The sequence below is a fragment of the Camelus ferus genome, chromosome 11 (genome assembly GCF_009834535.1).
Source record: "Camelus ferus isolate YT-003-E chromosome 11, BCGSAC_Cfer_1.0, whole genome shotgun sequence".
NCBI lineage: Eukaryota > Metazoa > Chordata > Mammalia > Artiodactyla > Camelidae > Camelus > Camelus ferus.
This window is the reverse complement of record NC_045706.1, coordinates 60,986,534-61,002,509: the sequence shown is the minus strand read 5'-3', so window position 1 is coordinate 61,002,509 and position 15,976 is coordinate 60,986,534. Positions and strand designations below refer to the sequence as shown.

The 15,976-nt window shown below is 49.2% G+C and overlaps 1 protein-coding gene across 8 annotated transcripts in view; it reads left to right on the top strand.

Annotated features, from left to right (window-relative positions):
- ARHGAP22 (Rho GTPase activating protein 22) overlaps window positions 1-15,976 on the top strand; it is a 179,315-nt gene that overhangs the window by 25,511 nt on the left and 137,828 nt on the right. The window contains exon 1 of one of the 8 annotated variants that reach the window (XM_032491662.1): window positions 9,925-10,370. The exons of the other annotated variants lie outside the window; for them this stretch is intronic. Within the exon in view, the coding sequence (XP_032347553.1) occupies window positions 10,337-10,370 (34 nt within the window). The 5' untranslated portion in view covers window positions 9,925-10,336. Of the gene's footprint in view, window positions 1-9,924; window positions 10,371-15,976 lie in introns of those variants that run through there. 8 annotated transcript variants of the gene reach the window in all.

Genomic DNA, 15,976 nt, shown 5'->3' with positions numbered 1-15,976 from the left:
TTGAACAAAAACTTTTATATATCTTCATCATCACTTATTATATCTTTATACACTATGCGTTCATCAACATAGACTTATCATTTTTTTCTGACGTTATCTTTTAAATTGGATAAGAAAAAAAGAGAAGTTACGAAGAAAAATGTGCTAACATCATCTTTAATGTTTATCTATACCGTTACTTTTACTGCTGTTCTTATTTCTTCATGTGGGTTTGAGTTACTGTCTCATGTCCTTTCACTTCAGTCTGAAGGACTCCCTTTAACAGTAGTTGTAGGACAGGTCTGCAAGCAATTAACTGTCTCAATTAGTGTTTATCTAAGAATGAGTTAATTGTGCCTTCATTTTTGAGGAATAGTTTTGCCAAGTATGGAATTGTTGGTTGACAGTTTTCCACGGAGCCCTGTAACTAGGTTGTCGCACTGCAGGAGGAAGTAAGGCAGCTTGTGTGCAGTAGCCCCTCACCAAGGTTTGGGTACACACCCATACAGGAGCTGGATGGGAAACAGATGAGCATGAAATAAAGGTTGGAAGGCAAGAAGCATTTGCCAGAGAGGGAGGGCCTCATCCAGCAGCACCTTCTGGGTGAGCTGTGAATGCTGTCGGACAGGAGGCTGTAGAAAACAAGAGCCATGGCCTGGAAGGATGGCCTGTGGTTTCCAGTCTGAGACATACAATGCTTAGCTTGGTGGCATGATTGGGGAAATGAAGGAAATGCCATCTGTGAGAGAACGGACAAGTGGGAGACCACGCCATCTGTGCTGAGTTAGGAAGATGAGGAAGTGAGAGAGAAGAGGAATGGGAAAACATGGGCTGGGAGGCATGATGGGGGCATCAGTTAGAATTTGGTGGGTTGCAAGTCACAGAAAGGCAACCCAAGCCAGCTAAAGCCAGAAAAGGGAGTGTATTTGAAATATACCAGATATTTACAAAATCTTTTGGGAGCTGGAAAACCAGGCTTGGAAAACAGACAAGAATGATGGTGACCCCAGAAGGCCTAAAAGCCAGAAGTACAAGGGTCATCTTCTGGCAGGAAAGGCGTGGTCAGGACATCCCTGCGGGACACCTCTGCCATGCTAGAAGTCACCAAGGCCACAGCAGGTCATTGTCACTGCTGCCAGTGCTGGGAAGTCCATCTAACCATCTCTCAGTCTTTTCATGACACTCTCAATTTAGATCAGACACAGGCAGGGGCATCTGATGGGCTGAGCCTAGTTCACATGACCACATCTGACAGTGCAGACCTGTTCCTGATGGAAGCCATCCCAAAGGGGGAGGTCTTGGGGGGTTGGTCCAAAACAGGAAAGGGCCAGGTATCGTAAAGCCCCAAAATGAGTCCTGTTCCCCTATAACAAATGAAGTGAAGGGAAGTGTGATTTTGAAAGGAGGGGAGACCTGAGTGTGTTTGTCAACTTGGGGAAGAGAACCAGTGAAGGAGAGCAGGATTAAGGATGTAAACACAAAGAAAATGATTGGACGAGCAGATGGAGGTGGTACGCCCAGGGGGAGAGGCTGGTCCCACCTCTTGACTTGATTCTTGCAGAATCTTGACTTTGGGGAGAGGTGTGAGTTGTGAGAGAAGGCGCCTGGGAAATTTCCATTCTTTCCATCTGTTCCAATCCCTGACTTTCCACAACAAGCAGGTGTTTTCACGAGGGAGAAGATTTGTTTTTCAACAATGTAAAACTGACCAAAGGGGTGATTCATCATTTTCTAAAATCCTGACTCTTTGTGGGAGGGGAAATCATTTCAGATCTGCTTCTTTGTTGGACCCTGTTGAGAACAGGATGCTCCTGGACAGGCTTAATGCTGGCAGTCACCCTCCCCATGGGGTCCCCCCCTTACTGCTGCAGAGAAAGGGTGACAGCTCCTTGGAACCTCAGTATCTCATGTTCCCAGGACCCAGAACTCCGCTAGCGAGGTCACACTTCCTTCTTTCTTCTTAGCCTCTGACGGCCAGAAGCAGAAACTCAGCAAGGGACCCTGCCTGGCCCAGGGTGTCAGGCCCGGCTGGCGGGGGTCCCTCCTGCCACTTCCCACAGTGCCCTGAGGGGACCCCACCTGCTCCAGCATGGCCTGTCCCACTGTTGGCTCTACACATGCTCTGAGGAAACCACAGGAAGACTTTGCAGCTGAATAAAATCTTAATCTGAAAGCTGCTCAACTAAATGGGGAGCCCAGACAGTTGCCCAAGTGAAGCAGAGAGTCTCAGGTGAGTAGAATTTGTCTGAACTCAGCATTTACAGAAGCATAAAAAATGAGGCCTACGAGGTCCACAGGACCTGTCAGGTACATACAGCCGAGCTGCTCAGCGCCCCCTTCAGGAAAGGACTGGTAAGGCCCAGCTGCAAAAGTAGGGTTGGCTGACACCGCCAGCTGTCAGCGCTTTGAGGGTCAGCCTCGGCTTTCCGGCTTTCCAGCCAACTTCGTGTTCTTCTTGGGTGGCTCCCAGCCAACAACTTCTCAAGGCAGTAGCGGCCAAGTCATGCTTGCCTCCGAGAAGGCCTCCAGCCAATGACCATGCAAAGCTGTGGTACAGGGGCCTAAACACCTCCATCCAAAGCCAGACCACGCTCTGGCCCATCTGCCTCTGAGCTCCCAGGTGGGCTGGCAGGTCCACTGTCAGGTCTGTACACCCCCTTCCCGCCCCCCGCCTGCTTCCTCCCCTTTCCTGAGCAAGTGTTCAGCCCTAATGAAACTCTCGTCTTCGCATCTGCCCCTGCACGGACATCAGCTGTCTGGACATAAGCTGTTGAGGAGTTAAAGGTGATATGTGACAAGTGCCACGGTAGAGGTTTAAACTGAAAGTTACAGTATCTGAACCAGCTCGGTACCCCTGTGTCTCCTCTCCCCCTTGACCAAGGCTATAGAACTTAAGGAAACATGCTCGAGGTCACAAGTAAGGGCCTTTCCAAGCAAAGCCTCCATATTCTGGTCTGAACCCTCTTGCTGGCCCAGTGTGTCTGGCGGTTTTCCAATGCCCAACCCTGGGTTCTGCATCTTTGTCCTTCTGACTCTCTGCCCAGGATCCCAGGGCAAGAAAGACCCCCCAAAAGTAAGAGTTCAGGGTTCTGGATCTCTTCTGGAGGCCTGGGCTATGTATGGGAGGGTGTGCCATAGATTGAAGTGCATCGACTGAAATTAAAAGCCAAGCTACACATCTGGAGGAGGCATTGGGCCAAAGGACAGAGACAGAATTCAGGCCAAAGGCAACAGGACTGAGGCCAGCAACTGAGGGCCAGGAGAGGGGCCCCGCCCTCTTCCCTCTGGGACACAGCAACTTGCAGGACCCAAGTGTCCAAAGGTGAAACCCAGGCTGTGCGCCGAGTCCCAGGAAGACAAGGCCACCAAAATGGGAGAAAAGTTCACCTTTGATGAATCCCACACAATTCTGCAATTGGAAAGATCTAGAAAGAGTATTTTAAAGTCATCATACTCTAGGTTTTGTTTTTAGTTTACATTTAAATTATAGGCTATAATATTTAAATTGTGGGTCAATTTTTAAATTATGCATAATACATATGGGCAATTTAAATTTTATATATCTAAACTATGGGTAAGATCTTAATGGGGTCTGGCAGGAGGACTTTCAGAAGGTTTGTGTGGCCTCAGGTGTGGGTGATGAGGGAGATTATTAAAGGTGTGCAACTCTAACCATGGGGCTCCGAGAAGGGAGGTGATGCTGAAACAGGGTCCAAAAGGATGCATCAATGTCTAGGAGTTGAGAAGGGCAGGTAGAGCGTGTATCTGGTGGGAAGATCGGCTGTAGTGACAAAGAGGACCAAGTGGATAATGGTTCTACTTCTCACATCTGTCTGAGATGTTTCTGGTTGACAGTGGGGGCTCACGCAGTCATTCAGGCATCTGGGTGTGCCCAAGAAGAAAGAGAGAACAGATTTGGGTGGACAGCGAGCATTCTCTGCCCAGAGCGGGGAGTTGACAGTGACTAGGGCGCACAGAGCCAGGCTGGTAGGGATGACCAGAGGAGTGCTGGCAAATGCCTAACAACTGGCTCTCTGCAAGGGAAAAAAAAATTAAGTCCTGATGATGTCAAACAGTAATCAATATCAAGGCTGCAAAGAACAAAGAGCTTTACATTTGAGCATCTTACAAATTGTAATTCAGGAGACACAGATTCCAAGGGGTGTTTCAGGGAAAAGAAAGAGTCAGGGGCTTATAAAGGCAAAACCCACAAGGAAAAGAAATATTTGTCCTTAAGGACTAGGCTGTCAGGAATTATTCTAGGGTAAGGGTCTGATAAGTATCTCAAGTTTCTAGCAGGTGTTCTGGATGTCTTAGTACAATTTCTGGTCAAAAGATCGGATTCCATCCAGGCTGAGACATGCGTAAGTCACGCTTCCTCCGTGGCCCCCAGGCTCCATTTCAGAGAGCTCTCTTAGCAATGGCAACTACATTTTGATTTTCTTTCCACAATGGGCAGCATTTGTTGATTTTCTTGGTGTAAATAGTCTCACCACCATCAACTGCAAACTACCAGCATACCAACAGGATCACTGAACAAGGAGTTGGGAAGAGATGTGTGGTAACATCCCAATATATAGTTAAATTAGGGTTCTCCAGAGAAACAGAGCAAATAGAAGATATAGGTGTGTGTGTGTGCATATACACATAGATCACACATATATATCAAGAACATATATATATATATATATATATATATATATATATATATATATATATATCAAGGATATATAAATCTCTTGATATAGATATATATCTTCCTTGACTTACAGAGGAGTTATGTCCCAATAAACCCATCATAAGTCAAAAATGAATTTAATACACCTAACCTACCGAACATCATAGCTTAGCCTAGCCTACCTTAAATGTGCTCAGAGCACTTAACAGCTGGGCAACAAAGCTAACACAAAGCCTATTTTATAACAAACTGTTGAATATCTCATGTAATTTGTTAACTACTGTACTGAAAGTGAAAAAACAGAAGTTCTGTGGGTCTAGGGTATCCGTTGTAAGTTATCGGTCACCGTGGCACGGCCAGCTGGGAGCCGTGGGTCACCACCGCTGCCCAGCATCATGAGGGAGTATCTCCTAGCATCTGGCCAGCCCAGGAAAAGCTGAAAGTTCAGAATTTGAAGGACAGTTTCTACTGAAGGCGTATCGCTTTTACACTATCATGAAGTCAAAAAAATCTTGAAGTTGAACCATCGTAAGCCAGGGACTGTCTGCATTTATCAAGAGATTTATAACAAGGCACTGGCTCACACAACTATGGAGGCTGAGAAGTCCCAAGATCTGCAGTTGACAGCCAGAGACCCAGGAGAACCGGTGGAGTTCTTGTTCGAAGGCCCGCGGGCCAAAGACCCAGGATAAAAACCAATTTTCAGTTCTACCCAAAGGCAGGAAAAAAACCCCATGCCCTAGCTCAAGGCCTTCAGGCAGGAAGAGTTCCCTTCTCTACACAAGGGAGGGTCCGCCTTTCTGTTCCACTCAGCCTCCCACGTGGTTGGATGCTGCTCCCCTACATCAGGGAGGGAAACCTGCTTTATTCCGTCTACTGATTCAAATTGTAATTTTGTCCAGAAGCACCCTCCCAGACACACCCAGAATAACACTCGATCAAATGTCTGGGCACCCTGGGGCCCAGTCAAGGTGACATAAAAAATCACTGTCATAGTAGTATTTTCACCATACAGATATCATGGAAAGAAATAATCCTAAGAATGTAGACAGCAGTAAAATGTAGTAAATAATCAGAGTCATGTCTACTGAGTATCTACTACCTTTGTTTTTAATATCATTTATTTAATTGTAAGTTTACACACTTTAATTTCTAATGATGTCTGTGTTAAAATTTTAGAATTCCTAAGAATTTAACAATCTGATCTCAGGGTGGTTGGTACTGTTGCAGGAGGATGGACAGTGCCGGAGGATGGTCGTGTCCCAGGTCTCAGGTGCATCAGGAAAGAATTCATGAGTGAGCCATAGTAGAGTAAAAGTAAATTTATTCAGGGAGCTACACACTATAGACAGAGTGTATGCCCTCTCAGAAGGTGAGAGGCCATGGGCTGTGGGGTTGTTAGTTTTTATGGGCTGGGTAATTTCATAGGCTAACAAGTGGGAGGATTATTTTAACTACTTTGGCGAAGGGGCGGGGATTTCCAAGAACTTGGCCACCACCCACTTTTTGGCCTTTTATGGCCAGCCTCAGAACAGTCATGGAGTCTGTAGGTATGTCATTTAGTACGCTGATGTATTACAATTAGTGTGTAATGAGGCTCAAGGTCTACTGGAAGGCAAATCTTCTGCCATCTTGGGCTCAGTAGGTTCTAACCAGTTTCTGTTGTGTCTTCAGTGGCTATGTCATTCTTTTAATGGTTGTGCTCTGCCCTCTTCCCTCCTGTCTCAGTACAGGTGGACAGTCCAGCACACCACTGGGATGGACAGAAGTGGTATGCTGGAGGCTTCAGTCACCTAGCAACAGGAACTGAGGGTACCATAAGCAGGGAGTCAAGGGACGCTGGTGCTGGTGACCACTGAGCAAGCATCTCAGACTCAGGGTAGCAGTGTTTTCCCCCTCTGCCTCTGGAAGAGCACACTCTGTCCTCCCTGCAGCTTCTGGAACAGGGGAGTGGGGCTCTGCTACCTATAAGACATCTTGGTGTAAATTAGAGAAAGGCTCGCCTTCCTGGCAGTGGGTCCCTCTCACCGTGCTAGAACACATGGCTTTGCCAGCAAAGCCCAAACCCAGCCCTTCCCCTGGACACCTTTGTGCAGTGCACAGCCTACACACCAGTACCTGTGGCTCTGAGCGGAGTGGAGCGGTCTCATGTTAAGCCTTGAGACAGAGGCCCCTTTCTACTTTCTAACTAGAAGACTGATTGGTAAATGTGCCCCTCCCTGAGAAGAAGCCTCCTGCGAGGCTACAGCCAGCCAAGACTGCTTCTGGTGGTCCCAGGCTCTCGGACATGCAATTATCTAATAAAGTTGTAATTGTCACCCCGGCTGCATATGGATCACCAGAGGAACTTTTACACCTCCCAATGACCAATGTCCACTCCAGACAAGTTAAGTCAGAGCCGATGGGGGTGAGACAGAAAAGTCAGTTTTCAGAGCTCCCCAACGCACAGCCAAGGTTGAGAACCACTGATCTGAAGCCATCCTGGCTGTGGGCCAATGATGTTGATGGGTGACCATCCCACCAAGAAGTGTATGTTTCAGCAAATGCCTTCTGGAGAGTTCTGGCCTCCCAATCCTCTCCACTCACCTTGTAGAGCCTACAGGTGCCTGGCCCAGAGAAGCCCTTAGAAAATGAAAAAATGATGCAGAGCAGGGAACTGACAAAAGGAGACCCAGGACCACTGCTGGGAGGTGCAGTGCTGTGAGGGAAGGCGCAGGGCAGTGGGAGAGGGGGGCCATCTCTCTGTCTCTACTTCTAGTTGAGGCCCATATTTCCCCTCCTTGGCCTCCAATTCCTGCCTGTAAGTAAGAGGAGTGGGGGCAGTTCCTCCAAATAAAAGCTTCTGCAGGAGGCCATCATGTTCAGCAGATCCCCATGCCCTGTTCTTGCCCTCACCCCACCTTTCTGGTGACCTCAGAGGGAGTGGGAGGGCTCCCAGGGCCTTGTGGTGCAGCGTCTGTAAACTCCAGGAAGGAAGGTGTGCTACTGTCCCTTCCAGCTGGAACCCCTGGATCCCTTCATCCAAAGTATTGGCAACATGATCTGAGGGCAGAGAGAAAGAAAGGGCTCCCCTGCCCGGCTCCCGCACCCCCCACCATTCTCCAGTACAGGGTCCTACCCTTTTCCCAGCTTTACTTCTGGGTTTGAGCTCAGAACCTCTGTGGTTTTGTCCAGTTCCAACACTGATCCCCGGAAAAGCAGGCGGGTAAGCCCAGCCACTAAATATCATCAGGGGAAACAGCTGCACAGGAAAAGCACCCGGGGAGTGGTTTCTTAACCAAAACAAGTGTGAGTGGACCCAAACTAAGTCTTCAGGGCATTTTTCCTGCCTCTGGCTTAGAGGAAGTGGCCCAGGCTGCATTACTCACAGGCTTTCATGATTGCTCAAGACATTGGCACTGGCCACGGGCCCTCCCCTTGTGACCCTGATGTCAACATGAGATGTTTCAGCTCTGTGTCCTCCCCTCTCCTACTGGATGGCCTCTGCCCCAGCCTGACCTGGCCTCTACCTGGCCCAAAAAGAACAGGAGGCAGATTCTGTCATTCTGTCTTGGATCTGTCCATCAAGCAAATCTCATGGGGTTCCTGGCCTGATTCCACCTGAGGCTCAGGGCTGGGCATGCAGGTGAGGCACTGGGCAGTCAGAGGGACACAGATGAGAGCCCTCAGGAAGTGCTTCATGGCTTCTGTGGTAGAATCAGGAGACTTGCTTAGAATGATCAGACTTGTGTGGCTGAAACTCACTCCAAAGAGAAGGAAACAGAGCACGCAGGAGCAGGAGCTGTGCGCGCATCTGGTTGTGTGTAGCATTAGCAAGAGATGGGTCACAGAGGAAGGCACTGACAGCACCATAAAAGGCCTTGAACGTTATAGTAAACGTACTTATACTGAGGAGTGGCTGAGGGCCAGAATAAGTGACTTGATGCTGAGTAAGAGAGCTTTGTCTCCCGGGATTCTGCTCTCTCCCTGCAACCTGGCCATTCAACCGATTATATCCTGGTGAGTCCTTAATCTCTCTAACCCTCCTCTCCTCCCCATCGTCCAGATCCCGTCCTCCCTAGCATGGACTGCTGCAGTGGACTCGCAGTGGACTCCCAGTGGACCTCCAGCCTCTGGACCTTTTCCCCTTCCAGCTGCTAGAGTCGATTACACATCAGTATGACAGTTGGGGGTGAGCAGACATAGGGGCAATATGAGAATTAGGGTAGGAGCGTGATTGTCCAAAGCAGAGAGGTTCAAGTTCCCTCATCTTCCAGCTCTTAAGAGGATCACACAGTGCCCTGGCCCCCCAAAACCCAGCTCCAGGCGCAAATGCCTAACAGGGTACATGGTGGTGATTTCAGGATCCACAAACGCTGGTCCTCACCATACAGTGAAATCACTGAGGGCTCTCCAGCCAGGAACCTTTACAGGAAGTGGCTGGAATTGGGGTATTAGAGAGACATCCTGGGTTCAGGCCCCAGCCCTGACAAGACTGTGTGACTGTGGCTAAGATAGCTAACATTTCTGTGCCTTATTTTCTTCGTCTGAAAAGCCATAATAAAGGTTTCCCGGCATCAGGGAATTTGAGAATTAAATGAGATACTGACTATAAAGCACAAGCCTCAAGGACACATAGTAGGTGCCTAATACATGAAAACTATTACTGTGATGGCATTTCTTAGGCATTTTTTTAGCCTGTTGAGGCTGAACCCCCGCAAAATCCCCACTGTACACTCTTTAGAATTGTGCTAGTATTAAACAGAAACACGGCAGTTAGCAGAGATCCACCACTCAGTGCCCACTTTTGAGATCGTACTTACCATGTGCAGGCCCTGAACTAAGTGTTTCGCACGCATTCTTATTCCTGTCCCCTTATTAAGGCGGGAGAGAAAGGTAACATTCCTAACCCGCATCCCGTGGGGCTCTGAATACTGCCGCGGCCATATGTTCCTTCCAAGACACACCTGTCTTTCAACAGTTGGAACTGTGCGCTCATAGGCGGCCTCCGGGGCCCTCCTGGCAGGAAATATCGGGCAGAGCAGGCCCCCAGTGGACGGATCCTGGATGGAGGGGTCCTTGGCCCGCAGGGGATCAAGAGCCCTCTCCCCTCCGGCCCCCTCCCCCACTCCCGGACCTTGGCAGGGCGTGCGGGCCCTGGATGGCCAGAGGCGGCGCATTCCCTGCAGTCTCTCGGTTTTTCCAGCCGGCCCTCCCCTCGCAGAGGGCGGATCCGAGCCCGGAGCCCGCCCGCCCGCCAGGACCGTAGGACCAGCTGGGACCGCGCACTCCACCCGACTCCGCCTGCCCCGCCCTCCTCTCGCATCCGCCCGCCGTCCCTCCCTCCGGCTCCGCTCTCCGGGATGGACTGTGCCGCGTGCGCCCGGGCCGGGCGGAGGGACTGGCAGGCCGTCCCGCCCTGGCCCGGTAATTGATCAGCAGTGGTTACTGAGCCTCTAAATGGTTCGTGCGGATGGGAATTAATTCTGAGATGGATAAATAATGCATTGAGGTTTATGTAGTCCAAGGCAAGCCGTCGGTCCGGAGCCAGGAGAGGCGGCCGAGGGAGCCTTGCCGGTGACGCCAGCGGCCATGGGGGCCCTAGCGGGGCATGAGGGGCAACTGGGCGAGCAGAGGAGAAAAGGGAAGTGGATGGCAGCATGATCGGCCCAGCGACTCCGGCCAGGCGGCGGCAGGAACATGCTGAGCCCAAAGATCAGGCAAGCCAGGAGGGGTAAGTCCAACTTCCTGCGGTGGATCTGGCCACAGTGTGCGTGCGTCTGCTGGCAGACGTGTGCGGACACTCAGCTGGCTGCCACGCTGGGGTCAGATGGGACAGGCATTCTGGAGGCATCTTGGTGACTGACAGCCCTTCCTAGTGAGGCTCGTGGGGTGGGTAGGGGTCAGACCTGAGACTGCCAAAGGGCGATGGCCAGCTTAGTACCCCAGTGGGGGTGCAGGCTTCACCCCCACGTTCCATGTTTTACAGAGTCCCTGGCTTGCTCAAAGTGACCAGGTGACAACTTTGGAAAAACTTTCTTTCCTAGAAGGGAAACACTGACTGCTCAAGATTTGCTCTAGCTGCCAAGACAAAAGTGGCCCTCATTAGGAAAGGCAATGCCCGGGTTTCTCCAGACAGACAGGTCTCCATCAGGGTCCTCCTTCTGGCAATGTGTTCATCTGCTCTGCAGAGCCTGCAGGAGCTGCCACAGCTGGGCTGCAAGAAGCAATTCCCCCGGCCGAGGCTCCTGCTGGGAGAGCTCCCAGGAAGCTACAGGGCCTGGAGATGACCGTGTTGGGGGAGCAGATCCAGAGATGAACAGGAAATCCCAGTGGAGTTGGTAGAGACTTGCAGGGATGATCCCGCTGTGATGGGCTAGCACCCCACCCAGAATGTGACCCTGCACAATGGTCTGGGGACTCAGGACAAGTTGTGGGGCTAGGAACAGCCTCTCCCTGGATGGCAGTTTCTTGGCCAATGCAAGCGTCATTTTAGATGAAAGCATCTGTGTCTTAAGAAAATAGGATGTGTCTTTTCAGGTGGCCAGTGTTTGTGGAGGGCTGAGCCTCCCTTGTGAGTAAGGAACACGAGGACAGGACAGACGGTGTGGAGGTGGGCGGAGCTTCTGCCTGGGGAGCTTGGAAACAGTGCGTGTCTCACTCAGTGTTTGCGTGTTTGAGGCAGGGACCTTCCAGGCTCCCGTGTGCTCACAGGCACACACTCGTCTCTTTAGCATGCTGTAGGCATTTGGATGCCGGCGTTCAGAGAGTGGTCAGAGCCAGCAGGACCCCTCCGGGGGCGCTTGGAATGGGCTGTCACCTCTCGGTCCCAGAGGGCAAAGGAGGGCTGTGCATGGCTTTGCTGAGGGGTAGAGGTACAGCCTGGTAACCGACCTGGCGGGGAGGGGCAGGGCAGGCCAGGCCCTCCCAGAGAGCTTAGGTCTTCTCTCTCACTCCTAACATGCTGGTCACATGTGGCTATCGAGCACTAGACATGTGAGTAATCCCAACTCAGAAAAATGTACACTAGATTTTGATGACTTAGTAGGGGAAAAAAAAGAATGTAAAATATCTCAATGATGATTTTCCATTGATTACCTGCCTAAATGACAATAGCTGGGATATATTGGGTTACATAATACATATGATTAAGATTCATTTCATCTATTTTTTTTTCTTTTATTTTTAATGTAGCCACTAGAACATGTACAATTGCATATGTGGCTCACATTTTATTTCTATTGGATGGGGCTGGTCCAGAAAGAAACCAGAGCTTCAGCAAAGGGGTCTCAGGAAGCCTGCCTTTGAAATCTCAAGCTTCTTACAAACATTGGTTCTGGGTCAGTGGTTCTCAACCAGGAGCTGTTTCGCCCCCCAGGGGACATCTGGCAGTGTCTGGAGACATTCTGGCTGTTCCAGCTGAGGGTTACTCCTGGCATCTAGTGGATTTAGGCTGGGCGTGCTGCTAAACATCCTGCAAATCAGAGGACAGCCCCACAACAAAGAATTCTCCAGTTCCACATGTCAGTAGTGCTAATGCTGAGAAACCCTCTACTAGACAATATTATCTGGTAGGATATGTTAAAAGATAAAGTTTATGGTGCTGTGCATTAGAAATTAATAAGCTCATCGCTTACCCATAAAAACACATAATCATAAATCATGACAAGAAGCATTCTAAGAGCATAAGGGCATATACTACAAACGAAGCTTCCAGAGGAAGCAAGTGGCGTTTGAGCTGTGAACTGGAGAATGGAGGGGCTAACTAGGCAAAGGGTGGTGGAGGAGGGAGGCCACGTTCCAGGCGGGGACCAGCATGTGCATATGCCGTGGGAGGGGAGGGGCGCGCAGGGCCAGGAGGCTGGGGCTGGGGCAGGAACAGGCAGCACACACAGCACGAGGCTGGAGACCAGGTCAAGAATCAGATCATGCAGGGTCAGGCTTGCAGCTTAAGGAATGACGCTGCCTGGGGACACTTCTGGTGAAATACACAAATTATACATGCATGCCTCAAAGAAATCAGTCTCTGGTAGAAGGAAGACATTTCCTCAAAGTTCATCCCCATCTACACCTTTTAGGAGTTGGGCAGGCTACAATGTTATGAACATAGCCAGTCTATAGTCTGCAAATTGCAGCCCCTGCGAATCCAGACACTTCCTTGTCCAGATTGCTCCAGACTATATACATTCCAGATACACTTCCAGACTACACCATCACATGGTACACTGAGTTGCATGGAAAACTAGAGTCACTTTCTGGAATAGTTAATAAAACCAGCCCCGGTCAGCTGGCTCTGCAGATAGGGGCTTCCCAGGGGCCATTTTCCAGGGCCCGCTGACTGTTAGCTTCCTGGCAGGTCCCCCATCCCGGCCAGCCTGAGCTGTCAGCTCAAAGGGTGCCATCACCCTAAAGCCATCCTCGTGTCTCCTTCCCAGGGAAGGAGAGATGGCACGATGGAGAACCTCCCAGGGAAAACCGTACTGTCATTTACCTGCATATCAAACTAAGTTCGGTCAACTGTCTGAGCTCAACTTCCAAGACATAGTTAGAGGCAGAGGAAGCAAATGTTGTTCACCGCCCCTGCCACACACACACACACACACACACACACACACACACACACACACACACACAGAAGAGGACAATAATAATTCAAAAAGATAGGGAGGTACCCAAACCAGCTGGAAATATTTCCCAATAGGCCAGTAAATTCAGACAGTGTGCTTAGTTTTAAGTGCATCACTCAATGCAAACGGATTCAGGAAAAGTGGTCCAGATTAGTGCAAACCAGCTCACACTGGCCATTAATCCTGTGATTCTAGCCAGCCATTGCCTGCCTTGAACCAGTTTAGGCTCACCCTATCTAGTTCTGGCCTGTGGAAGCCAGTCCAGGCCAATGGGACCCAGGTGTGGTTGGCCCTGCCCCCGCTCAGCTCCTGCCTGGCTCTGGGGGTCCCTTCCGGGGAGCCTCTCCTGATGCCATGCCCAGCAAGCGCTACCTCTGTGAGCTTTGTTGCCATATTCCCAAAGTGGGAATGGAAGAGACAGGGCACCCCACCCCTCCCAGTATTCCCAGAAGAACAATAGGATGAATTCACTACAACTCTGTGAACTTATCACAGATGCAGTGGAGCAAGTCACAAGTGTGTGTGTTCTGTGACACTGTAAAAATGGCAGTTTAATTTTTAAGATAGAAAATAAAAACAGAAGATAGGTACCCTCTCTCCTGAGAGCAACGTGGGTATTTTTGAGGGTCGGGGGGCCAGCAGGTGCCCAGGCTGGATGGTCTTGCCCACGACCACACAGTGTGAGTGCTGTGCCCTCCGTACACCCTCCCCTCACGCATCCTCCAGGCGTACCTGGTTCACCCTGTCTCTTCAGGCCATAGTCAGAACAAAGCCCCAAAATACTTGACCCTGATGCTACCCCACAGCCTCCTGGGATTGCTCCTGATTCTGAAATCCCACTGTCACAGGACCTGCTCTTCCAAAGATTTGTGTATTCCCCACTTCTTCTTTTTTCAATTGAAGTATAGTCAGTTACAACGTGTCAATTTCTGGTATACAGCATAATGTTTCAGTCATGCATATACATACATATATTTGTTTTCATGTTCTTTTTCATTATAGGCTACTACAAGATATTGAATATAGTTCCCTGTGCTATACAGAAGAAATTTGTTTTTATCTATTTTATATATAGTAGTTAATATTTGCAAATCTTAAACTCCCAATTTATCCCTTCCCACCCCCTCTCCGGACCAGTAGCCATAAGTTTGTTTACTATTTCTGTGAGTCTGTTTCTGATTTGTAGATAAGTTCATTAGTGTCGTCTTTTTTTTTTTTTAGACTCCACATATGAGTGATATTATATGGTATTTTTCTTTCCCTTTCTAGCTTACTTCACTTAGAATGAAGATCTCCATATCCATCCATATTGCTGCAAATGGCATTATTTTATTCTTTTTTATGGCTGAGTAGTGTTCTATTGTATAAATATACCACAGCTTCTTTATCCAGTCATCTGTCAGTGGACATTTAGGTTGCTTCCATGTCTTGGCTATTGTATATAGTGCTGCTATGAACATTGGGGTGCATGTATCTTTTCGAATTAGAGTTCCCTCTGGATATATGCCCAGGAGTAGGATTGCTGGATCTGTTCCTCTGCTCTTGACTGAGGCTTCCTCTGTGCCCACTAGCATGGCCCAGAATACAGGTTTGTTGATTTGGGCTTGCCCTGTTCTACCAGGTTGAGGTGTGGGAGGCAGCCCTGTTGTTTTATCTCCCAAACAGCTCTAGACTTGGCCTGTTTCACTCAATCTGATGTTATCATGATCTCCCAGCCATCGTCATTTCTAATCGATGACAGTAACACTCTGCCTCACCCAACCCACTCCCATCCAGTCTCCTCTCCAAAGCCAGAGCCATCTTTTCAAATATAATTCCAGCCATATACCCACCTCCAGCCACTTCCTCCTCCTGCCCCAAGTTGGCATCTTTTGGTGGCTTCCCCATTAACCTTTGAGTTAAAATCCAAAGCCCGTAAGGCCCCTCTTATAGTCTAACCACCAGCCAAACCTCCAGCCTCCTCTCACTCTCCAAGCTTTAGCCACACTGGCTTTCTTCCCACTCCTCAACTATTTCATGGACCTTCTACCACAGGGCCTTGGCACATCCTGTTTTTCCTCCTGGAATGCTTCCTCCTCCTTTTCTCTCTCTGTCTCTGTATCTCTCTCTCACACACATACATACATACTTCTTAACTCTTACCCATCCTCCAGTTCTTAGCTCAAGTGTCACCAGCCAGCCAAGGAAGTGCTCCCACGCACCATAGTCTAACTGGGTCCTCTGCTCCATGGCCTCCTTTCCTTTGTGGCATTTACGTTGGATGGTTGTACACTCCTGAGTGTGAATGTTTGGCGCATCAGTGTTATCCCACCAGACTGTGAGCTCCATGAGAACAGACGCCATTTCTGGTTTTGATTGTCATTATACCCCAATGCCAGGCACTGGTAGGCACTCAGTACATATATGTTAAACGAATGAATGAATGAATGAATGAATGAATGAATGAATGAATGTATGAATGAATAAGTGAGTGAATGAATAGTGGGGAGAGCATTAGCCTGGGAGGCAGAAGCACTGTCTCTGGACCAAAGTGGTCTACATCCTTAGGAAAGTCACCCGCCCTTGACTGACTTACATGTTGTAAATATTTTCCCAATTTGTTGCTTGCCCTTTACTTGTATATCAGGGACTTTTTTTTCCCGAATGTACATAACTTTTTAATTTTTATGCCACCAAGCTCTCCATATTTTCTTTGAGAGTTTCTGCCTTTGTT